This window comes from Fistularia commersonii, chromosome 15 (genome assembly GCF_037954325.1).
Source record: "Fistularia commersonii isolate RoL2024-O1a breed Wild chromosome 15, RoL_Fcom_v1.0, whole genome shotgun sequence".
NCBI classification, from domain to species: Eukaryota; Metazoa; Chordata; class Actinopteri; order Syngnathiformes; family Fistulariidae; genus Fistularia; species Fistularia commersonii.
The window spans coordinates 2,910,846-2,938,662 of record NC_141298.1 but is presented as its reverse complement, the minus strand read 5'-3'; the positions used below and the strand labels follow the sequence as shown (position 1 = coordinate 2,938,662).

Below are 27,817 nucleotides of genomic sequence, written 5' to 3'. Positions count from 1 at the left end.
ATACAAGGCACCTTGGTTGAGTGAATGACAGAATGAATGAAGAGTAAATACTCTTTACTATATATATATATATATATATATACGTATAAGTATATATAAACATATACACACACACACACACACACACATATATATATATATATATATATATATATATACAGTAATACAATAATATGCAAGGCACCTTGGTTGAGGGAATGACAGAATGAATGAAGAGTGAATGGTTATGGTTATGGTTATGTGTGTTCATACAATCTTTGGCCCTGTGATCAAACTGGTACAGGTTAAAACTAATGTCAGCTCTGGTAACCCCTCAATCCTGTTTGGAGGTTAACTTGTAGTCAAACAAAAAAGAAAAGGGCAATGATATTCCCAAAAATCCTGGATATCAGAGTGACTGGCTGGTAACACATTTTCTCAAATAAATGATCATTATCAAAAAAAAAGGCATCCAAAGCACTTCCAGTCAGAAAATCACATTCAGAAAAAGGAAAAGAAAGAAAAACAAGAACAAACAAACTTTTACCAAAACAAAATGTATGACTCATATCCTAGTCTTGCAACCAGGGCGTTATGGCGGATATGTAATAGTTTGTTGATAATAAGGCAGTTATTGAACATATATGAATGGTTATGGCAGACATCCATAAAATGCAGGGTGCAGAGCACTGCTGTGTCATGTTACCAGGCTGTAAGTATCCCTTCATGTGGATCACAGTCTAAATTGAGTCAGGCAGTCTTTTCAAGGAGATCAGTTGACCTGCTCTGCTCACTGACATGGACAGACTGGAGCAACGTCTGTACCACCTCGAACAAGGTAGGACTGCCTTGCAATATCACCATGGCACCGTAGGGACAAGTTTGAGCCCTCTTTGGGTGTAAACAAATATCAAAATGGTAGTTAATGTAAATTTGGCATTTTTCAATGCGAAATGAAGACAATTCTTGTGCTTTTCTGTAAATGTGTGGAAAATTGCCCTCAGAAGGCAGATTTACTCACTCTTTTATGCAAGATTTCCAGAAACTATTTTGGTAATTTTCATTTAAGTGGTACTCACTTCTCTCCAACCATTCATCTGGAAGTTTAATGTGAGTTGGGTGGGAAAAAGTGGTTTTCAGCATGGGAACTTATTTCTTCATTTTCTCTTTTAATGCCGGATCTCTGGACAAAAACAAAAACATGGCTACCACTAGACTTCTGGAGAGTTCAGACATGTCTTTTGTGTAGTCATGATGGAATCAGCAGATATTTATTTTCAAATAAATAAAAGCACTTTAAATTAATACTATTTTTTATTTCTACTGAGAACAATCTTGAATGCCTGCATGTGTGACAGACATTTGCCTCACACGTGTCCTTAGAGGAAAAGCTCATCTTAATGTTGATCCCAAATGGATTCTTAAAATACCCAGATAAAACATGTTAAAGTTGTTTATTAAAGAGCATGTATAAGTAATAGCTCCCTCATGGTTTGAGTTCAAGACAAACATTCGTTGTGAGGGAACACTGACAACTGGTATAGCTCTTCCTTGCAACACCCCCTGCAAACACCCCTTGCATCAATAAAGCCTTGATAAAATCAACTACTTTTTTAATGCAATAGGCAGAAGCTAGTTAATGATAAGCCGGATGGGCAGATTTGTTAATTCAGTTAAACTTCTTGAAATTACGTTATGCCTTCAAGTGACACATTTAGGTCATTGTGTTTATTTGGTAAATTATTCACCCACTTAGAGTTAGTTTTCAACAGTAAGATTAAAAAGTAGCCAGGGGTAGAACATTTGCTGTACAATAGATCTATAACTATCATGATGCAGCTATCATATGGTGTTATTTGACAAGCATCCTGAGAGAAAACTGATTTACACATACCTCGATCCCCACTCCAATGTATTTATTTATTTATTTATTTTAACATTTTATTTAATCATATTTATTTCTGTTTTGCAGAATGGACAGTGTCTTAGTATAAACTGTCTTTTTCAAATAAAAGGGCATGTGTTCCAAAAATTTAAAGCATGTAATATTCAGAAATTGCTTCAAAACTGAAATCTATTTTTGGAATATCACACTTAGTTTATAATTTTTTTTTCCCAATATGAATTTTCTAGTTATGAAACTCATTGTGGCTCATTCCCCCTGTTGTTGTCAGGCTTTGAGCTGCAGTTCCGCCTGGGCCCAACTCTTCAGGGTAAGGAAGTCCATGTCTACACCAACTACCCCGAGGCCGACAACAAATTTGATCGGCCGAAGTTTCATCTTTTGGGCTGGTGTTATCCAAACGGCCTGGAAGATGACCTTGACAAATACTGCAAACTGGACTTAACAGTAGCTGGATCCTATCAGTACTACTTCTCCTGCGGGTATGTGGCCTTGTCACCACTGCTCCGTGTGTCATATAAGATTACACATGTCCTGAACCTTGGATGCTGACCGTGCACACAACGTGAACATGCAACCTATCTCGACAGTGACTGATCCATGCGTCTTGTGTTTTCTTTTCCTCCTAATGACAATGCCTTTAAGAGTCATACTTATTTTGCACAGACAGTGTCACTCTGTTAATTTGTCCAAAGTAGTTGATGTGGTAATTTGTTATTTACAGTTGCTATTAGACAAAACAGTAAGACAAAATGATATCAATGGAGCTCCATGGGGGTGATGTATTCTGTGCAGTTTTTCCTCCTTCAATGTCCTGGTTCTGCAATCTGGATAGGAACGGCATATATTATGATGTGCCTTATCAAAAGGTAGTGCAATGGAACTAGATATAGTTAATAAAGGAGCAGGTGAAATGGTCGTCAAATCTTATTTAAGCAATCAGACACAGTTTCTCTCCTTGAAAACCCTCCACCTCATACAGGGGGCTGCTTCACGTTCTCGTCGGCTGGGTCCTTGCAGGCCGCTTTGTTCTGTCATGATTATTAGCCAAAAACACTATTTGACCAGGTGGATGAATAGAATGACATGACAATGGGTCGGTGTACAGTCATGGCCAAAAGTTTTGAAAATGACACTTTCACAAAGTCTGTTCCCTCAGGGTTTTTAGGTGTTTGCCAGATGTTTCTATGGTTGTATCATTCTCAAAAATTTTAGCCATGACTGTAGAACTGGATAGGTTTTAATTGAGAATATGGGATGGTCTCCAAAGGGAGAAAAAAGTCAAACAGGACGGAACAATCAATAAGTGGAACATAAGTTGACATGACCATGACATGACAATCAATTCCAGGAACCTTCCGTAGTATTGGGAGCACAGAACAGACACGGACAGAAATTGAGGCGGGGACAGAGTTATACGAAGTGGGTCCTGTGGTGGAGTTTCTGGTATGTAGCTGCTGGGTTTGAGGATGGGCATTGGTCTAAGCCAAAATGTTTGTTAGATCAATGAGTGAGTTGTTGAGTAGCCATTGATTTGCCATGTTAATATTGGTGTCAACATAAACAAAAAGGGAATTCTGAGGAACCACCTGAGTTGAATCTGAATAGGTAACTGTCACGCTAAAGTGTAGGTCATGTGAAACAAAAGAAGGGGTGGAAACTGGTAAGATGAGGCCCAAGTTGGAATAATAAAATCTCGAAGTGACACCTGAACTGTCTTTTGATATAAAGTACAGCAGATATGGACATTTCAGAAAAAAGGTCCTCCCTATGGCCCTCCTTCCTGCCCACCAACCATTTTTACAGGCTGCTTTGAGTTGGGGTGGCTGAGGCTCATTTGGCCCCTCCAATCGGAAAGTTGGCTGGTGGATCCCCGACTCCTCCTGTCTGCATGTCAAAGTGTAATTGGGCAAAACACTCAACCCCAAGTTGCTCCCGACGGCCTGGTTAGCGCCTTGCATGGCAGCTCTGCTGCCATTAGTGTTTGAGTGTGTATGAGAAGAAGTGAATGCTTTCTTGTGTAAGGCGCTTTGAAACTGCAAGGTGTGAAAGCGCTATGCAAGAGAAGATGGTTTACCCATACCCTGGTCTTTCCCATTCCAAAGATTTTTTGTCTGTTTGCCAGTTGCATTAAGACTCTTGTGATTCTGGTAAAACAAAGTAGTATATAGGGCCTTGGAATGGAATCTGTGTTAACAAAAGTAAAATGGGATACTGTCTTGATAAATGTCACCCATGACAAGACAATCAATTATCACTTGAAGGCTTTAATAATTGATTATAAGCATGATTTTGTCTCATAAACAGGGATAAAGAAAAAGTGAGTGGTGGTTATATTGTGGTTGATCCGGTTCTGAGAGTGGGAGCCAAAGATGACATTCTCCCATTGGACTGTATCAGCTGTCAAACATACTTGGCCAAGGAGCTCGGCCCTCTGGACGAGTGGATGGACCGACTCAGAGTTGCAAAGGAGACAGGTCAGTTATACAACATTACAAACAGAGGCAGTAACCATGGCTTACACCCTCCCCCCACCTCTCCGAGTCGTTCACGCATCAACATTTGTGAGACAGATATGTTTATTTTTTTGTTGCAGTTTTGAAGTTCAAGAACAACTTCGAATCTTTTGGCCCCTCTCTCATTTGACTTGTTTGATACAGGCCGATAGAGCTCATTGGAGGCATAATGTACTATTGAACAGGGTACAATCCAAAATTTTCACCCTTCAGTAACTGAATATAAATAAATAGATTGGATTTGTCTGTAAGGAATATATTTGCATAGATTTTATAGAAAGATATGGTACAAAAGCAGCAAAACTACATGGCCAACTACCACTACATGGCCACTGAGATGCTGAAGTACTACAGAGAGATTCTGCAACAGTGCTGGAACAACAACATCACCATTGGGATGGTTTGTTAAAGAGAATTGGCATAATCGTCATGCAAGGGTGTTGATTTATACAGCATTGCAGTGTTTCCACAACAGAGCCAGAACATGCGAGCACATTAGCTACACTTATTTCAATGAGCCATTGTGCCTCTGCAGGCGGACTCAAAGGCAGTATTGTCATTTCCAATGTCATGCAGTTTTATGCAGGCTGTTAAGGATGGCAACGGATGTAATACTCCTCATTGTGTTAAAGTTACTAAATTAAGCAAATGTAAAAGACAAAAGATACACACACATTATAATGTCTGCTGTCCCATTACATGATTCTCCTTTGAGTTGTGCATTGACTTGGTGGTAAAATATAAGTGCTTGTTACATCCCTGAGATAAAATCCAAATTCCTGCCATTACAATTCGAGTTTTGTAAATGACTGCATGTGATTAATGTATTTGTTCTGATCTTTTTAGGTTACAATATGATCCACTTCACCCCACTGCAAAAGCTGGGTTCGAGTGATTCCTGTTACTCTCTGGCTGATCAGTTGGAGCTGAACCCAAAATTCTCACCCGAGGGGAGGCATTATTCATGGCGTGATGTTGCTGATTTGGTCAAGGTGCTATGCAGGGATTGGAACATAGCTTGTATCACAGATGTGGTCTATAACCAAACAGGTATATTTTATTTAATTTTTTTTCTGTAATGTATGATACTGTGTATCAGCAGCTCATTCCTGAAGTACTTAGTCTGATGCAGTTAAATGTTTGACATATATTTGTCCAACTTCCACTCAGCTGAGACTCAACTGCAGTTCTTGGACTCACATTTTGCCTTGTAATGAACGTCATTAATTGATAAAGACCTTTTTTAAATTTATGTTGGACTTTGTACCAGACCTTTATCATGTGTTTTTAAGATACTGACAGCTATATTGCCATGACATAATTGAAATTCCTATAGAGGACAGGTATGTATGCTTCGATGATCTTGACATGTGGATTTAGGTGGCCTCCCTCATATTACACTCAACCTTAGTACTAAACTTAGACTCCTCTAAAGTGACTCCAGACTCAAATGCTGAGGAATCCAGTGGAAAATTGTCAGATACACAAGAATTGACAAAAATATATTTTGAAGCTGTAAAATGGTAATAAATGGCATTATATTGAAAGTTGTTTAAAATTACAATAATAATGTATTGCAGTTCATGTAATATCATAATATCATAGCAAGGGGTCTTTGATAATTCTTACCCAGCAGCATTTGTCATTTAACTTGTATCTGGCGTTATTCTATGTAACAGCCATTAGCAGTACCTTGCTACCGAGAGTACATCAAGGACCATGCCCAGCAAACAGACACAATGAAACACTGAGTTTTGACGGCACAAATGAAAGCTTCTCAGCTTCACCCCGACCGCACAAATTCCTTCAGTGACTACAGTGAAAAGTTATTTTTATCCAGAACAGTGGCAACGCCACAGTGGAAGTGAATCACAGCTGTTGGCCTTTCAAGCAGGCAGTTGTGGCTGTTGCATCACCTTCTCGGTTTCAACTGTGACATTTGGTCTAATCACACTGAAGGTCATATGTGTAGATAGACCTGTAATGGCAAAAGGCAATTCTTTGTCAAGACTTTAATACCCTCCTTTTCATTTCCAAAGCTTAAAATATAAAGGCTCTGCAAGTGTAAGAATTTGAGAAGTATTTTGTTTTTCCATACAAGGTGCATGCAGGTACCCTCCGTCAGAATTAAAAAAAAGAAGTTAAATATTGCAAATATAATGCATTAAAATGTCATCAAACAGTAGTATTCCATTTATTTTAAATGCCATATATATTTGGTATTTGATCGTTTTGTAAGTCTTGCAGGTTCAAGGTGAATACTGCTATAGCTTTTCCACCAGAGATCTTAGTGCCTCTGGATAGATAGGTGTATGGCTTATGCTTTGGTGATACACCTTAAATGTCAAACCACCCTAAAGGCTGGAGACACACAACACCAAAATAAAAAAAATAGCACAGATAAAGGTCAAATGCGCTGTGGCCTGACCAAGTGGTACTTGAACACACCGTACCAAAGTCATGATTAATTAACATGTGCATTCTCCAGTGTAACAGAAGGAGTGGGCTTTGTATTTGTTGTTTACCCCGGGAAACTGAGATTTCAGACCGCAGTGTTTCTGAAATCGACTTTGTTGAAAATTTTCACACCACAGGGGTCAAAGTCTGAAGCAGGTCCAAAGGTTAGCCTTGCTTCTCTTTCCAGTGGCCTTTGTAGCATTTGCAATAAACTAATTAAGCTGCTCATTAAGAAACAAACAAACAAGAAAAAAGCAGGAGACTGGGGTCCCTTAGAGGATACGGTCAGTTTTATAATGGACACTGTTATGGCTTCAAAGGAGATTTAGTTATTCTTTTGTATCTTAAACTATACACATAGCTGTCACAGTGTGGTGGTGGCATAAAGGGCTAGATTAATTTTTTGTGATTATATGAAACTTAAGTTTAGCTCCATTTATATGGGGACACCTCTCCCCCTATTCTCTCAGCGGCTGACTGCGAGTGGATCCATCAGCATCCTGAATGTGGTTACAACCTGGTCAACACTCCGTATCTTAAACCCGCCTGGCTGCTGGATAGAGCACTGTGGCACCTGAGCTGTGAGGTGGCTGAAGGGAAATATGCTGATCAAGGTGTCCAAGCACTGATCCAAGATGAGCAGAATCTACATGTAAGCTTGCTTTTCATCTGACTTTATTGCAGGTCTTGTTGCCCAGTGGGTCCAATATACTCAGATTAGGTATCAGGGTTACATGTGGAATTAATTGAACGTCATAGGTTGTAGCAGTAATCAAATAAGTAGCTATACGTATTAAATATATGACGCTGTCAGATATTTGTCCCGCTCTGTCTTTAGTTGGTAGCTCAACAATGCAATGACGTGCCATTTATTGAAACCATGACTAAAGACATTACAACACTTCATCAGCCATTGTTGTACGTAACCCAAAGTTGAGTGTAAATTGTTCGAAGCCCAAGATAAAATCGTGCAGGCCAATAACATGTGCCACCAACCCCGTTTTTTAGTTTTGAAGGATACACAGCATAATTGTAAATGATGAGGCACAAAATACAAGTTATTTTTCTGTCCTGTGTATGTTTGACACTTCCGACTCCTCCCTACAAAACCAACTAAACCACAGCTTGAATGGTTAATGTCATTGCACTTTTTTAATGAGTGACTGTCAATTACATCTGCTCTGTGCGTGTGTGTGTGTGTGCATGTGTGTGCGTGTGTGTGTGTGTGTGTGTGTGTGTGTATGTATGTCAGGCCCTGCATGGCATCTTAGAGCAGCAGGTGTTCTCCAGACTCAAGTTGTGGGAGTTCCTGCAGGTGGATGTGGATTCAGCCGTGGAGCAGCTCAAACAGTCACTTCTGTCAGGTGAGACAGAGAAATGAAAAATCAGGGTTCACGCAGAGTTTCTAGAAGTGATTTTTGTATTAATCCTGAGAGAGGTCTACACCAACAATAATGGCCTGGGTCCTATGTTTAGGGTGGGCCACTGACTACCAGGTGTAAACCGATGGATACGATGTTGTGTCCTTGCAGGCATTTTGGAAGGGAAATCAAAGTCCAGTCCAGAGGTCACAAAGGAGCTGAAGATAATTCAAGACCCTCAGCACAGACGCTTTGGGAACACACTGGACATCGATTGTGCCTTAGACGCTTTGTTAGCTCAAAGGTATCTCTACCCTGATGCATTCACGTCATTTTAATGTTCTCTAATTAACTGAAGCACAATTTAAGATTCTGTTGCGCATTAGAATAATATTTGATTATCTGTTTAATCATTTATTATTATTTTGTTTTTACTTTACAAATGGTCTCGAGGAAGACAAAAGAGAAGATTTTTTGATGTAGTGAGAGAGGATATGAAGGTAGTTGGTGTGAGAGAGGAACATACATAGAATAGGATAGATGACAATAAGACTAGGGTTAGATGGAGAAGGTTGATTCGCTGTGGCGATCCCTGAAGGGAAAAACCGAAAGGAGAAGAAGAATATAGCTTTTTTAAACAGCTGATTGGAATAAAAGTACTCACCTTTATTCCTTTCAATTTATTTCATTTAATTTCTTTATCTTCTTGCCTACTACCAAACAGCAACAGCCCATCAGACATCCAAGAGTGTTGTGACACTTTTAGAAGGAAACTTGAGGACCTCAATTCCAAATTATATCAGGATATGAACGGCTATACACAACAGGTAGGCGACCAGAATGTGTGTCAATTTCAAATGACATTGTTGATAATTAAAATTTTTAAATATTTTCTGTCTCTTCACGCTTCCTTTCCCATCACAGGCTACTAGTTCCATCTTGGAAACTGTCTTCTATGACCGAGTTGCTGAAGAGGGGCCCAAACTGGGACCAGTCACAAGAAAAAATCCCCTCTGTCCCAGGTCGTTTTTTGATTTAGAATATCTAAAAATAAGCAAAATAAGTTTTATTTATATATTTAAAAGAGCAGCTTTCACTTGTAAAAATGTGCTTTGACCAGAATTACTCAGTTCAAATAGTATATTCCATATGAGCAAATTTTAAATTTCTCTTACACTTCAGCATCAGCACATTTCATGGAAAATAATCAAATATACACATGTAACAGAGTATATTTAGAATAAATAGATAATTATATGCCGTGTTGTTCACAAATCAGTCTTCTTGCTGTATATTTTCAGACTTTGATATTTCTTATATAATGGCACAGTGGTCTAATTTCAACTCATACAATTGTTGAAATCAACAATAAATTATGCTTTTCTGATTCAAACCGGCTCGACAAAGAAGATAAGCGTTTGATGAAATAGATTTATTGATAGCTAGGAAATACAATATTTGTGGTAAACTGCAGTATCAAATGCTATAAGTCTTTGTCAACACCCACCATTTGAACCCTCCTGCAGATACTTTTCCTTCCCATTTGAAGAAATGACTTTGGAGGAAGAAATTCAACTGATGGAGCAGAGAGAAAAAGCGTGTCACTTCCTGGCTCATGACGGCTTCAAGAAGGGAAAGGATCCACTCAAGTACTCTACAGAACCAGGTTAGTTGTCTTGTTAGCATCCCACATTTTTTTTTCCCCTCTTTTCACTTTAAAGGTAGATTTCTTGATATCTATCATGACCCTTACAGTTAGTAATAACTATACAACTTCTCATGATAAATGAATCAACGGCATGTTTTTGGACTGCGGGTTGAAAACAGAGAACCCGGAGAAAACGTTCATGTACAACATGCAAACTCCACATCAAAATTCCTTTCAGAATTGAACCAGGGGCCTTCTTGCTTTGAAGTCGAAGCACTTTTCTCATATTCAAATGTCTTAAGCATTAAAGTATTGTAATATTTCAAATGAATTTGCTGTATTTCTTATATTTTTGACTAGGAAAATGCAAGTTAAAAGGCCAACCTGGTTCAAGTCACAGATCCTCTGGGAAAAACTCCAAATCCAAAATGCAAACCTCATCAAATGAAATAACATTTAAGTTTCTTTTCATTCATAAGAAATCTCAACTCTGTCATCGTATTTTCCAGACAGTTGCCTTTTTCCTCAACAGCCAACCTTCTAATATTCAGCTCTCTAAAAAACACATTACTTTTTTTTCCCCCATGGATCTTAGCAGAAGAGCTGACGGTCTTCAGGCTGTTCTAAGTCTTCAGTTAGGTCAAAAATAAAAGGGGTGTTCAACATCTGCTTCTGTTAGTATCGAGGGAGAGCTACAATTGAAAGGGAAATTTCAGTCCAAATATTGCACGGCGATATGGATGCAGCATTTTGCTTCTCCCTCTCTTATTTTGTGCAGCCTCAGAGGTCTACTTGCTGAGAAAACTGATCTGCCAGAGTGACGCGATCAAGCTGCGCTACGGAGAGAAACCAGAGGACTGTCCTTACCTGTGGGATCACATGAAGACGTACACAGAAATGACTGCCAAGATATTTTGTGGCATTCGCCTGGTCAACTGCCAATCCACCCCGCTTCACGTCACTCAGGTATATTCCAAGAACTGTTCAAGACTGACTGTCTTGTGGAGCATTTCTTCTGCTAACTAATACATACATATTACAGTACTTGTGTGTTTGACAATTTTAAAACACTTCTGCCAGCCAATCAAAAAACATGCATCCATAGAGAATCAACATGTTTCTGACCAAATAATCTGGAATAGCATTTGCAGCAATTAATGCTGGACTTATATGGATTTAAAAGTTTTTTATGGACTAATTATAACTATATGGAACTGTTTTGTTTTGTTTTTTTTCTCATTCAAATTGATTGGATAAACTTATTCTATTTACTTGAAGGTACATGTACTGCCTGACTAATAACATTTTCAATTAGAGCTCATAGTTTAACAGCTGGCGGAGCAATCCCTCCAGGTTGTGTTATGCAATTTGAGACTACTTCTGTCATTGTTGTACTGTCATATTTTGCCATGAAACTGCAGGCAGTGCAGCTTGAAGTACATTGGGGATTACATGAATTTATAACACTTTACACACACTACAGGCAAAGGACTATTCAGTGTTATCAGTCAAGACTTGATCTTCCATTCACAAGTTCTGAGTGGGTTTTTTAATCTGACTGTTTTTATGTCTGACAATTTTGCACTCAAAAGAACTGAGGGCATAAAAAGAAATAATCACAGTATTTCAAACAATCTTTTATAATTTTTGGAGTAGTTACAAAAGTTCTGGTGCCTAAGTAATTTTGCCTAAGTCATTGTTTTACAAAAAATAATTGCTTGAATCAGCTCCTTATTCATCACATGGCTCTGTTTTTTTGTGTTTTTGAAAGGCTTCAAAAATGACGGGCGATTATTTCAAGAAGGCGACGATAATATGTAGAACGACAAAGAGACTTTGCCATTTTCTTAATTTATCCCAGAAGTAAATAAAGCGTTAAATTTGATGGGACACAGGGAAATGACAAAGGAAATCAAGAAGTTAATTGTGAATCCTTCATCATGGCTGATCACAGAGGAAAGGCCGCAAAACCCATAGGAACTTGTTCAAAGAATCCTTGCAGAGACCATTTCACCTTTTCATAAATGACTCTGAAATAGCGGAAAAAATAATCATAAGAAATTGGATTATTCATGGTCGGGTAAAAATTATGAATTAGCAGATAAACTCTAGGTTGATTGTCCTTTATGTGTTGGTCCCTGCAGGCACTGCTTACGGCCGCCAGAGTCGTCAGGCCTAACCTCTATGTGATAGCCAAGCTCTTAACCGGCAGTCAGCTTAATGACAATGTCTTTGTAAACCACCTGGGAATCACAAGTTTGGTGCGAGGTACTGACCCCATCCCTGCCAGCTTGCTCCGCACTGCACAATGATGGAATTGTGCGATTCGGACAAAGAGCTGCAAAGTCTCCGCTCTGCGAAGAGCTGCATCTGTTTGGATTGGGAATGACACTAAATCTATTATTCCCTCTCTCTTTTCCTTGTTTCTGTTTCTTTTCATAATGTCGACTAAACGTGCATGTTTTGACACATGTTTTTGATCACTTTAAAATCTGTTTGAATTCATACCATTTATTAAATCTGCATTATTTTGTTAACTTGATTAACTAATAACGTTGTTCCCGATCACCCATTTCATTCTGTTCGTCCTACCCACGCATTGGTCTTCATCAATCCTCCTTGCTTTACAATGTCTGTCATTCGTCCTGTCATCATGTCCGCTGGTCCATCTCTGCATGTTTTGGGTGATGATCCTGTGTTTGTTTTGGTTTGGCCTGGTGCTGCAGTACATGCTGGATCAGGCTCGCTCTCTGAGGCCAGACCTGTATGTGTTGGCTGAGCTGTTCATGATCAGTGAGGAGCAGCAGAGTGTCTTTGTGACAACACTGGGTATTACCTTGGTCATCAGAGGTAAGCATTCACATCAGCGTTATGTGTGTGTTTGTATCTGATTGGGAATTAATGTTTAGTTCCTCTTGCATTTTGTAATATTTTCACACACTCCTTTCTCCTTTGTGTTGGGTAGCTTCTTATAACACACGTAGTACTTTCAAATCAGTTATACCAATAAAAGATAAAAATAGTGAGAAAGGAGTTGATGGGGGACCAAGAGGGTGGGTGTCTATCACCAGATCAGAGTAACTAAAGCATGTATACTGTTCACGTATATGTACAGTATGTATGTGTGTGAACACGTGTGTGTGTGGGCATGAGTGTGTAGAAAATATCATGAGACTCATGAGATTTCTCTACCACCCTTACATTATGAAACACAACATCAATATATTTTGATTTATAGAGTCATTTTTTATTAATTTTCCTCAACATTTTATGGCCAGACATTACTGACAGCCAACAAGAAGCGGATTGCCCGTCTTTGTTTGGTGGCGAACCAGTAGGTGCCTTTGTCCAGCCCAGCCTCCGGCCGCTGGTCCCAGTTTTCGCACACACCATGTTCACGGATACCAGCCTGGAAAGTCACAGTAAGGTGTGCTTTCTTGTCTATTATCGAAATGTAACTTAGTGCTGAATTTATAGTTTTATCCAAAAAAAAAACTTCCTGTGTACCGAGTATTCAGTGTCATACATCTGTTTTACACATTTTCCTCAGACTTTTTCTACTGTTCTTCTAATCAGTATGATTATTTATTTATTTGCGTAATTCGGAGGATAACAGGGCCACATAAAGAGACAAACAACCATTCACTCTACCGTTTTCACATCTGGACAATTTAGGGTCTCCAATGAACTCACAGCAGGTTTTTGGTTTTTGGACTGTGGGGGGAAACCGGAGAACCTGTAGGACACCTATCCAGACACAGTGAGAGCACACAAACTGAACCAAGAACGACCTTACTATGTAGCGGAAGCGACAACCGATGCTCTACATGTTGCTTTTTTATTTATTTATCTATCTATCTATCTATCTATCTATCTATCTATCTATCTATCTATCTATCTATCTATCTATCTATCTATCTATCTATCTGTCTATCTGTCTATCTGTCTATCTGTCTATCTGTCTATCTGTCTGTCTGTCTGTCTGTCTGTCTGTCTGTCTGTCTGTCTGTCTATTTATTTATTAGTAAATCTGATCACATATACATACAATACATACAAGTCTGATTTTGCATTTCAGGAACTATTTACAAATCTATTGCAACATACGTCAGGTTTCTTATTTTTCAGAAGGATCATGGGATTGTGGGATTTGTCCTTAGAAATAGACAAATGTTTTTTTAAAATGACTAAACAATCAAACAAAAAACTCCAAAATAACCCTTGTGCATTATACTAAAATGAAATTTCTGTTATTTCAGGAGCAGTCGGTATATGACTGCCTTCCCAGATCTGCCCTGGTTGCAATGGCCCACTCTGCTGCAGGAAGCACCAGAGGGTACGACGAGCTGCTTCCTCATCATGTAAGAAGATTGCAAAACAGAAAAAGCACTAGTGGGATTTATATGGTTTAGTTGAGTCAAACCCAGGCCTCATATGAGAGAGTAGGCTTATCAACGTAATGGCACATTTTTTACAACAAGGCTTTCCTTAGAAGGAAAAGTCAGAAACTCTGGCTCTTAAAAAACAGGCTCTTGAGACTTCTTTCACGTAAAATCTTAAAGAACAGATTCATAGCTAAATACCTCTTGCTAAGATCTTCTCAACCAGGGAGGATCACCAGTATAGCCGCTGGAACCCTGCGGTCCAAATGTGGAACCAAGTCAGCCTGCAGACCGGGATGGTAGCGGGGAAGCTGGCGCTGAACAAGTTGCATAAGAAGCTGGCTGCCGAAGGCTTCACGCAGGTATGGTCCAAACACCTCGACTCAAGCTTTCACACCTTTTGGGCGCAATGAGCAGATAAGTGGCCAAAAATCTGCAATTCTACTTGATATCTTCTTGTGTGACCAGGTCCATGTGGAGCAGCTGGGTGGAGATGTGGTCGCAGTGACTAGACACTGTCCGAGTAGCCACGAGTCTGTGGTCGCTGTGCTATGGAGGGCCATCAAGGATTCAGAGGCACACCAACACAAAGACGTTCCACCGATATTTATACCATGTGATCATCCTTAAACTAGAACCTGATCTTAAAATAATTGTCAGAGATAAAGTATACTACTTCACTGCACATACAACCTGGACTCAGCCTGTGGTCTTCACAGGTCAGATCCAGGAGGTGATGTTGGAGGCTCGTACTGTTATGAGAAAAGCTGATGGTAAAGGTGCCAACTCACTTGGTGGTCTGCCTGAGTATAATGTGGAAATCCAAGAGCACATCCAGGTAACACTATCTTATCTCTAATGCTTAGAATTGTAGCAAGTGGCTGACTGGGATATGCTTTCCAAGGGTAGAAAGGCTGTGTTATAGTGCTTTAAGCTTTCAACTTTTAATTTAAAACTTAGAGTGAAAGAGTGAACTGGCAAACTCTTGGGTCACTTGTTTTGTTTCAGTATCAACAAGAGATTAGTCAGAAAATTCAGGGAATTATCAAACAATTTGGGATAAAAATGCACATTTTATTCATGTCTTTGTTTTATCTAATTCTTTTCTTTCTTGACTTTACTTTGGGGATTCATTTTGGAAATTACATATTTAAAGTGCAAGAGGTGAAGAGATGGGTTCAAGCAGCTTGGAATGGGTGGAGAAAAGTGTTAGGAGTACTATGCGATAGAAGACTATTGGACAGAATGAAAGGAAAGGTGGACAAGACAGTGGTGAGACCAGCAATGCTGTATGGATTAGAAACAGTTACAATTATGAAAAGACAGGAGGCTGCGTGTGAGGTCACAGAGATGAAGATGCTAAGGTTCTCTTTGGGAGTGACTAGGATGGATAAGATCAGGAATGAGTCTATTAGAGGAATTAGAGGAATTAGAGGAATTAGAATTAGAATTAGAATTAGAATTAGAATTAGAATTAGAGATTTATGGATGTAGTGAGAGAGGATATGAAGGTAGTTGTTGTGAGAGAGGAGGACACAGAAAATAGGGTTAGATGGAGAAGGTTGATTCGCTGTGGCGACCCCTGAAGGGAAAAGCTGAAAGGAGAAGAAGAAGAATATTTAAAGTGCAAAAAAACATATCTTTTTTTTTTTATTTTTAGCTGTGCATTTCCAGGGATTTTGAATGCAGGATGGATAATACTGCTTTATTCCAATGCTGAGTTATTCCAAATGTCTTTCAGCTGGAGGACAGTAAAATGGTGAAAGAAGTCCACAAAGTCTCCAGAAAAGACGGTGTTTTCCAGCAGATAATATTTGAGAACTTCACTCCGGGCTGCATCATCATATTCAGGTGGGTTATTATCCCCAGCCCGGGGTGCAGCCCTCACGGTACTGAGAATAACAGCTTTATGCAACGGCGACATGCTGATGTCTGAAAGCCACTTTTATGAGCTTTTAAAACACAAGAAGTCTGACAGAGCTTTGTTCATCTGACTTCCAGTATATGAAGAAATATAAACATACATTCAGTTCCCATTTAATGTAAATAATGTGATTATGAAATTCAGTTCAAGACAGAAGACGTCCCTCGTGTCCCTTATTATGCGATTCCATTTATGTATATGCACAGGACTGTCTCAGAAACTTAGAATATTGTGATAAAGTTCTTTATGTTCTGTAATGCAATAAAAAAAAAAAAGAATTACCTTTTCATGATATTCTAATACTTTGAGATAGGACTTTTGAGTTTTCCTAAGATGTAAGCCATAATCAGCAATATTGAAATAATAAAAGGCTTGCAATATTTCAGTTGATTTGTAATGAATCCAGAATGTATGACATTTTTGTTTTTGTAATTCAATTACAGAAGATAAAGAATGTTATCACAATATTCTAATTTTCTGAGACAGTCCTGTATGTATAAACATATAAACCAAAATTTATAAAGATAAATGTATATATACCATGTAAATAAATAGGTGAAGTAAACAATTGAAGACTGTTGGTTGAACTATAATCAGTTAACTCGGTAACTTTAATGGCTTCAAGAGTGTTTATTTTCATATGTGCAGTCTGGAAACGTGTTTCCCTGTGCAAAGAAATTCTCATTTTACTGTCCAAAGTGAAGCCAGATAATAAGCACAAAAAACAAAAACAAAAGAATAAATAAGCATATTACTGGAATCAGATGTACACAGTGCCAAGATATATAAACGGTATGAACAGGATGTGCAAGTTGAAATGTAAAAAGTTATGTTCACGGGATGTGCAAGTTGGTAACGTGCAGATTGACATCTTAATAGTTGAGTACAGTTCGAGTGTGCTCGCTCACAAAGTGCATGTTGTATGCAAACAGATAAATAAACAGTTACGTTAAATGGACAGTTGAGTGCAGCACTGCCTGTGCTGAATGTGAGGTACAGAGAAGTGAATTATCAGGTGCTTAAAATAGTCGTCAGATAGAACATGGTTATTAACTCATGCCAGTTTTTCAGGAGTCTAATGACAGTCGGGTAGAATGGGTTCTTAAGCCGAGACATTTTATGTTTCACACCCCTGGACCTCTGGGAGGAGGGTAGGCGTGTGAGCAGTCCGTGTTAGGGAGGGCATGGTCACTGGTGGTGGAGGCAGTTCTCCCGTGGGCTCTGTGGTGGTAGATGCTCTGCAGAGAAGATATTGAGGTTCTGGTGATCTTCTCTGCAGTCTTTACCCCTCGCTGCAGGCATTTGTGGTCCAAAGCAGTTGCTCTGCTGTACCATGTGGTGATGAAACTGGTTAAGATGCTCTCAAAAATATAGCTGTAGAGGTGGCTGAGGGTATTAGGAGACATTCTCAACTTCCTCAGCCTCCAGTTGAGCTGTCGAGCCCTTCTTACTGTCTGCAGTCTTGAGGGACCAGGTGAGGTCCTCACTGATGTGGATGCCCTGGTATTTGAAACTGCTTGCATGAATAGTGGCCGATGAGATCACTGTGGTGTCTCTAGTGAATTTAAGAATTATGTTGTCCTTGTGGGATGTGACATAGTCATAACTATGGCAAGGACATTAGGAATGAAACAATATTCATAATGAGAAAGTTACCTTTCTTTTTATCTTTGTCTATATTTTATTAGATCTAGAGACAGTAGAGGCTGTGATGATTATTTTGACCCCACAAGATGAGCCCCTTCTCTACAGCATGTAAACCTGACCTAAAAGCTTATTTTTAATTATTTTATTCAAAATCCTGACACAACAGTAACATTCAGATCCAAGAACTTTTATTTTGCCGTCTTCTTGGAAGATTGATATTCCGTCTGTTCCCTGGCAGGGTTGTTCTGGAGTCACAGGCGCAGGAGCAGCTGGGGTTTCTCAGACACCATCTGATCCAGTTCAGTCCGCGGTACCAAACAGGAAGCTCGGCTGAGAAGAACACCTCCTCTGTTCTCACTAAGCCTCTCATCAAGTCAGTAACAATGAAGATAATACAAATAAAAGTTATAGTTGTGCGTAAAAAAATGTATTCAAATGCCACAGCCTTCATTTTGAAACTGATGTTGTCCGGAGAAGCAGGGCAGTGAACTTCATATAGTCAAATTATAGCTGAATAGTTTTTCAATCAAGGCTGAGGAGCTGTTTTTCTGTTTCTCCTCCATTTCAGCTATTCTGTTGTCCTATACTTCAATTTTTTTCATCATGTCTTGTCAAGATATGTCTTGCTATATATTGTAAAGTGAATCTTGCCTATATTCAAAGTTATTTCCCCACGTGGTCAGCAAAACAGACATGTGGATATGTATTATAATATGTATATTCAGTAGAATTCATATTTATTTATTATTAGATTAATGACAGCAAACAAGTGCAGGGCAATTTCCAGAAATTACTCAGAATATTACTCAGGATATATCAAAGATCATAAGGTGCACAACAAGAAGTTATATATATATATATGTATATATGCATACGTATATATATATGTATAGAGAGAGAGAGAGAGAGAGAGAGAGAGAGAGAGAGAGAGAGAGAGAGAGAGAGAGAGAGAGAGAGAGAGAGAGAGAGAGAGAGAGAGAGAGAGAGAGAGAGAGAGAGAGAGAGAGAGAGTGTGTGTGTGTTTATATATAAACACACACTCTCTTAAACAACTTGTGTTCAAGGATGCATTTCCCTCCATGTACTCAAATTCCTGTAATTTAATCATTTTCCCAAGGATCATGTCTGGCCTGACGCTGGCTGATATGAACATGTTGCTGTACCGCTGTGATGCTGAGGAGAGGCAAGAGGGAGGAGGATGCTACACCATTCCAGCCTGGTTACCTCTCAACTATGGAGGTTTGCAAGGTAAAAGTCAAGTAAATTACTGTCAAATCTTTTGCAACAGTTACTGCTCAACCATACTAAACTATGTTTCTTATACACCTAATTAACTTGTTCAAAGTAATATATGACTTCACACTTACAACCGCGGTCGTCATTCAGCAGTGTCGATATTCCATTTGCGCTTCCCCTCCCTAGGGGTGGTGTCAGCAATGGCTGATATTCGTCCCAAAAACGAGCTGAATCATCCGCTGTGTGTCAACCTGAGGCAGGGGGACTGGATGATGGACTTTATCTCTAACAGACTGCTGGCAAAGGGAGGTGCTTTGAGAGAGGTGAGCCCTGGATACAAGGATGAACTGTGAACCGAACATGAATGTTAGGTTACGCTGGGGTGCAAAAATAACCTCATATGAGGTTTAAGTTCTTAACTTTTGGTCCATGACAGGCTGATCTTCAACATCTCAATTTATCTCAGAACACTACCCCTAATTTTTAATGTATTCTTCAAAATGTAATATTTTCTTTTTTTTTTAGAATTCTTCCAGAAATCTCACATTCATAGTCCAAAAACATATAGTAGGTTAATTGGATGGTCCAAACCCCTTCCAATAAATGGACTGATTTGTATATTCTATATGTCCTAATCGTAACCCTTCTCACTTGTGCAGCAACTTGATGGAAAATGCTCGCTAATTATAAACATCATTTATAGTTAAAACAACTCCTCCCCTGAACTTTTTCAAGGAGCAGCGACCACCATCCTTAGGATTGGAACAACGGTCTAGATTTGGACTACGGTATAGACATCTCTAGTGTTCTGCAAATACAACCAACATGAAATATTTATCTGCCAAATCAGCTGTCATGGTTCCTTTTCACCATGCACATAAATAACAATGGAATAAAGAGATGTTTGTTGATGTATAACTTTGACCTGCAGGTGGGCCTCTGGTTTGAGGCCATCTTCAGCCACTTAAAGCACATCCCTCGCTACCTGGTACCTTGCTACTTTGACGCCATCATCCAAGGAGCTTACACCACTGCACTGGAGACTATTTTCAAACAAATGTCAAGGTGGATTAGTCAACTATTTTTTCACACCTCATGAAAAGGACAGTTAAAGACTTTAAACTTCAAGCTTCTAGATTGAAGATTCAAAGTGTTTATTGTCATATGTACAATCTGGAAACATGTTTCCTTGTAAAATGTAATTCTTTAGCATAGTAGGCCATCATTATGCAGCACCATAAACAGTTAAACAAGAACTCGTCATATATTTTCACTGACATTTCAGGCACTGCTAATTCACTTGAAGTACGTGTTATAATTTCGAACATTTTTAAAATATCAATTTCTGCATTTTATTTCTCTCTCTCTCTTTCTACCCTAACCAGTTGAGGTAGAAGCTTGAGCTTGGATCTGTCCAAGGTTCTGCCTGGTAAAAGGCAGTTTTACCTTACCGCTGTCGCCAGGTGCATGCTCATTGAGGAAACGTTGACTTTCTGTGAATCATTTTAAAGAGTGGGGTCCAAACCAGCACTACATAGAACAACTGTGTTGTGATTTGGTGGTATATAAATAAAATTTGACCTGACTTGGTTTTATTCATTGTCCACTTCTGCCCCTGTAGTTTTGTTCAAAATGGCTCCAGCCTGGTCAAACAGCTGGCACTGGGCTCGGTGCAGTTGTACGGTGTGGCAGATTGTTCACTGCTGCCCCCCATCTCCCCTGAACTTCAAGACCGCAGCGATGAAATCGCCGTCCAGGAGGGTTCCGGTGATCTCTCACTTGCTGCAGGTTGTCACCTTTTTCTTTTTCATCTCTTTACACGATTAACTTATTGGACGTATCCCTTGAAAATTATATCTACATTTCAATCTAATTATCAAGGCAATGTAAATATGAAATTTCGCCCCAGGATTTGCCATGCCTGGTTTTATTTTGAAATAAGCTGATGCATATTTATGTCACTGTTTAATCAAATGCAGAAATCAGCTGTATGGGTATATTTTATTGTTCTCTATTCAAGACTCACTGTCATACCCAAACTAACCTGTCTGTTGAATACATACAAGTCATCTCACGTTAAATCACGCTCCTGGATTGAGTACTTTTCTATTATATGATAATGCAAATGACTGACAGATGAATTAGTGCAATGCAGAAATGAAATTTTAATCTGTGATTTTTTTCAGTATACTTTGCTGCCAACTCAGTGTCTTTGTGACACCAAAGTTTTGTCAGAGAAAAGATATCCTGACGCAAGGCTGCACGTATGCTCTGTAGGTCTTCCTCATTTGTGCATCGGAACATTTCGTTGTTGGGGTCGCGACACTTTCATTGCTCTTAGAGGTTTGATGTTACTGACTGGAAGACATCTGGAGGCTCGGTGAGTGCTGTTCACCACAAGCAGGTGAAAAATGTTATTTAAGCTTTGCTCTGTGATGGTATATAATAAACATGTTATGCAGACTGGTGCTCCAATGCATTTGTTTATCGATGGCTCCATACACCAGCTGAAATTATTGGTACGAAACAAATGTTTCTGACTTTTTCACCATCCAATGCAGTGGAACATCACTCTACCATAAACCCAAAAAAGAAATTCTCCTGTCAGATAAAGTGCTTTCCATAAAACAAAGAGAGGTTTCGCCCACAATGACTTTGCGTTTTTAACAAAAATAGTTTTTCAAACAATTTTCGTATAGGAATGCATTTAAAATCAGTAACTTGCATAGGGACACATATGTTCGTGTGTTATTGTTGTAATGTACAGGAACATAATCTTGAGGTTTGCAGGCCTGCTGCGGTACGGCCTGATTCCCAACCGGCAGAGCCAGGCTGGAAGTCCACGCTACAACAGCCGGGATGCAGTGTGGTGGTGGCTGCAGAGTGTGCAGGAGTTCTGTGCGCTGGTTCCCGATGGTGTCTCAATCCTCAGGTGTCCAGTGTCCAGGATCTTTCCCACCAATGTATCTGAACCCCAGCCCCCTGGAGCCTGGGTAGGACTGTGAGCGACCAGCTCTGTCTTTGTATGTGCACAGTAGACAAATATTCCAAGATTTGACTCGAATTATGATCCTTGAATGATGTTATCATTTGAACTGCATATAAGTGACCACCAATGACTGATTTGACATGTAATATATATAAAACATATAAAAACAAACTTTATCAAATAAGTTACATTATCAATAATATATCAGGTTGAATGAAGTTGTGATGTTTTTCCTAAAAGTGAGTGATGTGTTTAATAATTATTATTATATTCTAGGTTCAGCCACTGTACGATGTGATCCAAGAGGTCATGCAGAGACATATGCAGGGTATCCAATTCAAAGAGACCAACACAGGACCACAGTCAGACAGCAACACGACCAATGACGGTACACACAACTAGTAATAACTTGTACAAAATCGCCTCTTACAGCTCACTACAGTTTCTAGCAGCAACCAAAGTGGCCTGCAGTGGTGTCAAGATATTGATATTCGCATTTTATGACATTTCTTGACCAATTTACAATAACAAAACACGTGTCCGAGCTTCAGCATGTTACAAATTTATAATCTAGTTTGAATTATCGTCGGTTTATTAAAGCAGCTGTACTGGTCATGAGAGCTGACCACCAGCAGTGATATGCTAAAGTTAATAACATTAAAAAGCAGTCTATTACCTCTCTTCAATTGAGTGCAGCTACAGTATTCTGCTACTTTGCAGCCAGCATGGGGATTAATGTTTATCACACATTTTGTCCTTTTTGTGGAGACAAGATCAGAAGTATACAGCTGCCAGAGTACTACTCATACAACTTTGTCTCTCTCAAAGGCAGCATCCATGCCTTTTTCTCCTTTGGAGGACCAGAGGTTGATGTCAGGGCCATGCAGATGTTGTCTTGATCCTTTTTCGGGGACATAATAACTGACTCGCCAGTTTCCTACTACATATTTGGATTGCTTCGCTGGCGCTTCCCTGCCACAGCCGACAAATTGGATCCTTTCAGTGATGTTATTGGGCTGGCCGTGTTTGTTTACCGATGTTGATCTTGGCTTTCAAGTCTATTGTCAGGGCTGTTGTTAAGGTGGTATTACATACTTTCAGGGGGCCCACCAGATGATAGTGTAAGGTGAACTGAGTATCGGATTTCGAATTTCCTCGGTAGGCAGCTTTGGTCAAACTTGCTCACATCATCTGTGAGCTTGGATGTTCTGGATCTATCTGATAGAGCATAGTTACACCATCCCTGATACTTTATATGTCTGGGAGTCTCGCATCTGACCAAACCTGACCAAAAATCTGTCAGTGTACTACAAATTGAATGATCCCAAAAGCTGCTGTGAATAGGACTGAGCAGAATGAACATCTGTACCCCTAGCTGTTTTACTTGGCTTTCTGTATTTTTTCCCAGATCAAACTGTAGCTGAGGGATTCACTCAGCCAGGAAATCACAGACTTCCTGCATTTTGGCATTTGGAATCAAAGTAGTTATTTACCAAGAGACAGCAGATCAATTCCAAAACAGTATCAAAATTTAAGAAAATAGATCTTTCCCTCTTTGTTCAGCTGGGAAATGAATCCGAACTGACCATTTATGTATCTCTGTTAGGATATGCTGTTAAATTAGGGTCCTGACATTGCTATTACTGATACTGCCACATGATATGGATGGACAATTACACAATGAAATAAGAAAATAACCTGTGTAAAGACGTCATGATGGGATCTTCATGAAAATCTAGTAGACACAATGTGTTTGTTTCTGTAAATATTATAAATCTAATTGTATGTGGTAGTGCACAAATAAAAATGGGCATTCTTCATGTACATTTCTAAATCTTCAAACCTCCTCAAAAGCAAAGGGTGTTACCTTTGCTTGGTCAGGAACCTTGGCTAGCTCTTGATATAAAATGATCTAATTTTCTGTTGCGCTGTGTTGTGATAATGTGATATATCTGTCCCAGGGCTCCATGTGGTGGCTGGAGTGGACCAGAGCACCGGCTTTGTCTTTGGAGGGAATCGCTTCAGTTGTGGAACTTGGATGGACAAGATGGGTGAGAGCGAGAAGGCCGGGAACAAGGGGATCCCTGCTACACCCAGGTACATTTCAGATTTCAAGGTTTGAGGATATTTGAAAGAAATTCTGTTCTGGTCTTGTATTAACAAATGTCCTCAACTGTCCACTCAAAAATGAAAATCTCCAAACACATTTGCATGAACCAAATAGTAATGAAAGTAGGATTTTTGAAGCATAAACAAGAGATCACCTAGGTTTCAGAAATAAATGTTAGTCTTGTGTGGCTATGTATTTCCAAGCATTCATTTGTTTTTTAGTAGTGCATTTATAATGCAGTATCATTTAAAAATGGGTTCATTATAGGGGCGGCATGGCGCAGGAGTTAAAGCAATCATCTTTGGAACCGAACATTCCTTATTTGATTCCTGGCTTCTCCTCGTGTATCGAAGTGTTGTTGAGCAAGACACTGAACCGCTAACTACCCCTCTGGCGCTGGTGGACAGCAGCCTACTGCTCATTGTTCATCCATGATGGGTTAATTGCAGAGAACAAATTTCCCCATGGGGATTAATACATTATTATTATTGTGGTCACAGTATTGTCAATAAAACACTTTGCACTTCTTGGTGTAAATTGGATTTTCGAGGTTTTAAATCACTGCATTTGTTTTTCTACTTCTTCTATTTGTATTTGTATATCTGCGTGTGTTACCCAGGGACGGCTCGGCAATCGAGTTAGTAGGCCTGTGTAAGTCTGCTGTCCGGTGGCTTGTTAAACTCAATAAAGATGGCCACTTCCCACACACTGCTGTGACCGTACGAAGAGGAGGTACAGTTAATCACTTGCTTCAAACTTAAACTCAAGATGCTTAAAAAATGGAAAAACCATTTAGAAAATAAACGAGATGAAGAAAAAACAAGGAGCACCCAGCTTAGTGGTGTTTTCCTCATGCAAATGGTTATAACATTTGTACCTTTTTGTAACAGATTTTCATATGCCCTTTTGTCTGTACATGTTTATTTTCAGATCAGGCATATTCCGTCTCATATGAGGAGTGGGACTGTATGATCCAGGAGAACTTTGAGAAGAATTTCTACATTTACGATGATCCCCCCAATGGTGAGGAAAAAAATCCAGAGCTTGTGCACAAAAGAGGCATCTACAAGGATTGTTTGGGGGCTTCCAGCCCTTGGTGTGACTACCAGCTGCGGCCCAACTTCCCCATCACCATGGTGGTTGTGAGTAGCTCTGTCTGTTTTAAGTTCTTGCATCTACTTTTGAGTTTTTGTCACATCTTAGTCAGAGAGCCATTTTAAGTGCTAGTACATTTCTGCCATTGGAAAGATACAAGCAATAGAATATTTTGCTAACAAGGGATTTCAAGATATCAGATTATGATTGGCATGGCGACAGAATTTCACCGACTTTAATTTATGTATTGCAACACTCCTCCCGTTTCAGCTTCCACCACTTTATCCTCTGGTCTGCCTTTGTCCTCTTGATCTTCCTTGTCACCAGTCATCTTACAAACCACTATCCGATGCTGTCTGGCGACACTCTCACCTACAACTACTTTGCAGTCACTGATCTCTTTGAGGTTACTTTGTCTATACAAGATGTAGCCTACCTGTGTGCTCCAACCTTCGCTCTTAGAAGTCACCTTATGTTCCTGTCTTTTCTGGAAAAAAGTGTAAACTACAGCCATTTCCATCCGTTTTGCAAAGTCGACCACCATCTGTCCCTCCGTGTTCCTATCCCGTATACCAACTCAGCCCATAACTTCTTCATCCCCTCTATTGTCTGCACCAACATGTCTTCTTTTTAAGTCTCCACCAATTACCACTCCCTCATCTCTGGGGATATTCTGGATCACTTCATGTAACTAATTACAGAACTTCTCCTTCTCCGCAAACTCACATCCGACCTGTGGGGCATAGCCACTAATAACATTGAGCATCACACTTTCAATTTTCAGTGTCAGATTCATAAGTCTATTTGACATTATTTTCACCTCCAGAACATTCCTAACAAACTCCTCCTTCAAGATAACTCCTACTCCATTTCTCTTCCTGTCAGTGCCATGATAGTACAACTTACAGCCTGCTCCTAAGCTTCTCGGCTTACTACCTTTCCTCCTGGTGTCCTGAACACATAGTATATCCACCTTCCTTCTCTGCATCATGTCGACCAGCTCTCTACCTTTTCCTGTCATCGTACCGATATTCAAAGTCCTTACTCTCAGTCCCAGACTCTTGCCTTTCCACTTCTCTCTGCTTCTGAACACGCTGTCCTCCTCTCCTTCTTTGACCTACAGTGGCCCAATTTCCATTGGTACCCTGAAGGTCAGCAGTACCAATGGTTGTCGTTATTAACCCGGGCCTTAACTGATCCAGAATGAGATTATTACGTTTGATTCGCATGTTTGGTTTTGGCAGAAGTTTTACGCCGGATGGCCTTCCTGATGCAACTCTCCGCATTTATCCAGGCTTCGGAGAGATTGATGCAGCCTCAGGGAGAGACTGGCCTGTGCTGCCCTGAGGCTGAATTTATCAAAACATGTAATGAAATGTTTAAAAGAGGACATAAATATTTTTTTGTAAATCTCTGAACACACTGCTCATTATTCTGATGCTTGACTCACTCTAACTGACTTTCTTTGATACAGGCTCCTGAGCTGTTTACCGTGCAGAAAGCCTGGGCATGTCTGGAATTAGCTGGGAAGAAGCTCCTCGGGCCCCTGGGAATCAAGACATTGGACCCTGAGTTAGTTGAATGCTTATTTTCTGATGGCTGTTAGGTGACACCTACATTGACATTGAGTTGCACTAAATGTTAAGGTTTTTAATCAAATGTATGGCAAATTAGCATCTGTTAAATGTTATTTACTGTACTTCCTGATACATATACCCACTAAGGTGATGTCTTCTCTCTACCTTGTTTTCTTTTGCAGTGACATGGTGTACTGTGGAATTTATGACCTTGACCTCAATAATGATAACTTCAACCTAGCTAAAGGTTTCAATTATCATCAAGGCCCAGTTAAGAAATCGTCCAGTACTATTAGTCTTACTGTATTTGAGAGCAGATTTATTCATTTATTGTTTATATATTTATTTTGCCTTACACCTTTTCTCATCCTTTGTAGGAATGGGTTTGGCCGGTTGGTTTCTTCCTGCGTGCTAAACTCTATTTTGCCAAGAAAATGGGAAAGGAGATCTATGATCAAACTGTCACTTGGGTGAAAAACATATTGTCTCAACATGCTATAATCTTAGAAAGGTAAGACAACATAATCGCCATGTTGTTTTTATATAGTTGCACAACTTACCTATATGATGAAAATGACTAAAATTGATCAATAATTTCCAATGATGAAAAAGTTAGTGAAAATCTGAATGCTTTTCTCCCGTAAGGTCGCCTTGGAAGGGTCTCCCCGAACTGACCAACGAGAATGGCCAACATTGTTTCTCACGTACTTGTCAGAGTCATGCCTCATCCATCGCAACCATCCTTGAGGTTCTGCATGACCTTTGACCACTACCGCTCGGAAATCTTTGAACTCGGCATAAACAAACAGCATAAACAAACCTCTGAGGATCTTCAGTCTGCAAGAAAGTAACAGAGGAGAAGCATCAGTCCGAGTCAGATGATGAAATATTTGTGCTTTCCCTTTGGGTTTCAGACCTTTCTTCTGTTCGAAGAGGAATTTTAAAGATTTTGATGAAATCATTTTTGATGAAATTAAATAATTCATGGACAAA

At 39.5% G+C, this 27,817-nt stretch overlaps 1 protein-coding gene across 2 annotated transcripts; it reads left to right on the top strand.

Annotated features, from left to right (window-relative positions):
• The first annotated feature begins 715 nt into the window (after positions 1–715).
• LOC147226241 (glycogen debranching enzyme-like) lies at positions 716–27,817 on the top strand. Of its 2 annotated transcripts, none has more exons than XM_086160536.1 (33): positions 716–817; positions 2,154–2,364; positions 4,190–4,359; positions 5,245–5,448; positions 7,326–7,507; positions 8,108–8,219; positions 8,388–8,520; positions 8,941–9,043; positions 9,141–9,238; positions 9,743–9,882; positions 10,643–10,830; positions 12,591–12,714; positions 13,143–13,291; positions 14,124–14,225; positions 14,459–14,608; positions 14,715–14,862; positions 14,966–15,084; positions 15,988–16,097; positions 18,056–18,190; positions 18,935–19,065; positions 19,240–19,376; positions 19,985–20,118; positions 20,675–20,841; positions 21,331–21,433; positions 21,821–22,046; positions 22,319–22,430; positions 24,004–24,139; positions 24,772–24,884; positions 25,083–25,294; positions 26,722–26,819; positions 27,007–27,094; positions 27,202–27,335; positions 27,470–27,817. In XM_086160536.1, the coding sequence occupies exons 1-33, from the start codon at positions 778–780 to the stop codon at positions 27,588–27,590; spliced, it is 4,530 nt and encodes a 1,509-aa protein (XP_086016662.1). In that variant the 5' UTR covers positions 716–777; the 3' UTR covers positions 27,591–27,817. The 2 variants fall into 2 exon arrangements, with proteins under 2 accessions (XP_086016662.1, XP_086016661.1); XM_086160535.1 differs by lacking the exon at positions 12,591–12,714 and adding an exon at positions 12,009–12,132.

Excerpts from the sequence above, each read along its gene's own strand:
- LOC147226241 (XM_086160536.1), top strand. The coding sequence starts at position 778 with ATGGACAGACTGGAGCAACGTCTGTACCACCTCGAACAAG. Across the intron at positions 15,085-15,987 it reads AAATCCAAGAGCACATCCAG|CTGGAGGACAGTAAAATGGT; the intron begins GTAACACTATCT and ends AATGTCTTTCAG. Across the intron at positions 24,885-25,082 it reads TGTGACCGTACGAAGAGGAG|ATCAGGCATATTCCGTCTCA; the intron begins GTACAGTTAATC and ends GTTTATTTTCAG.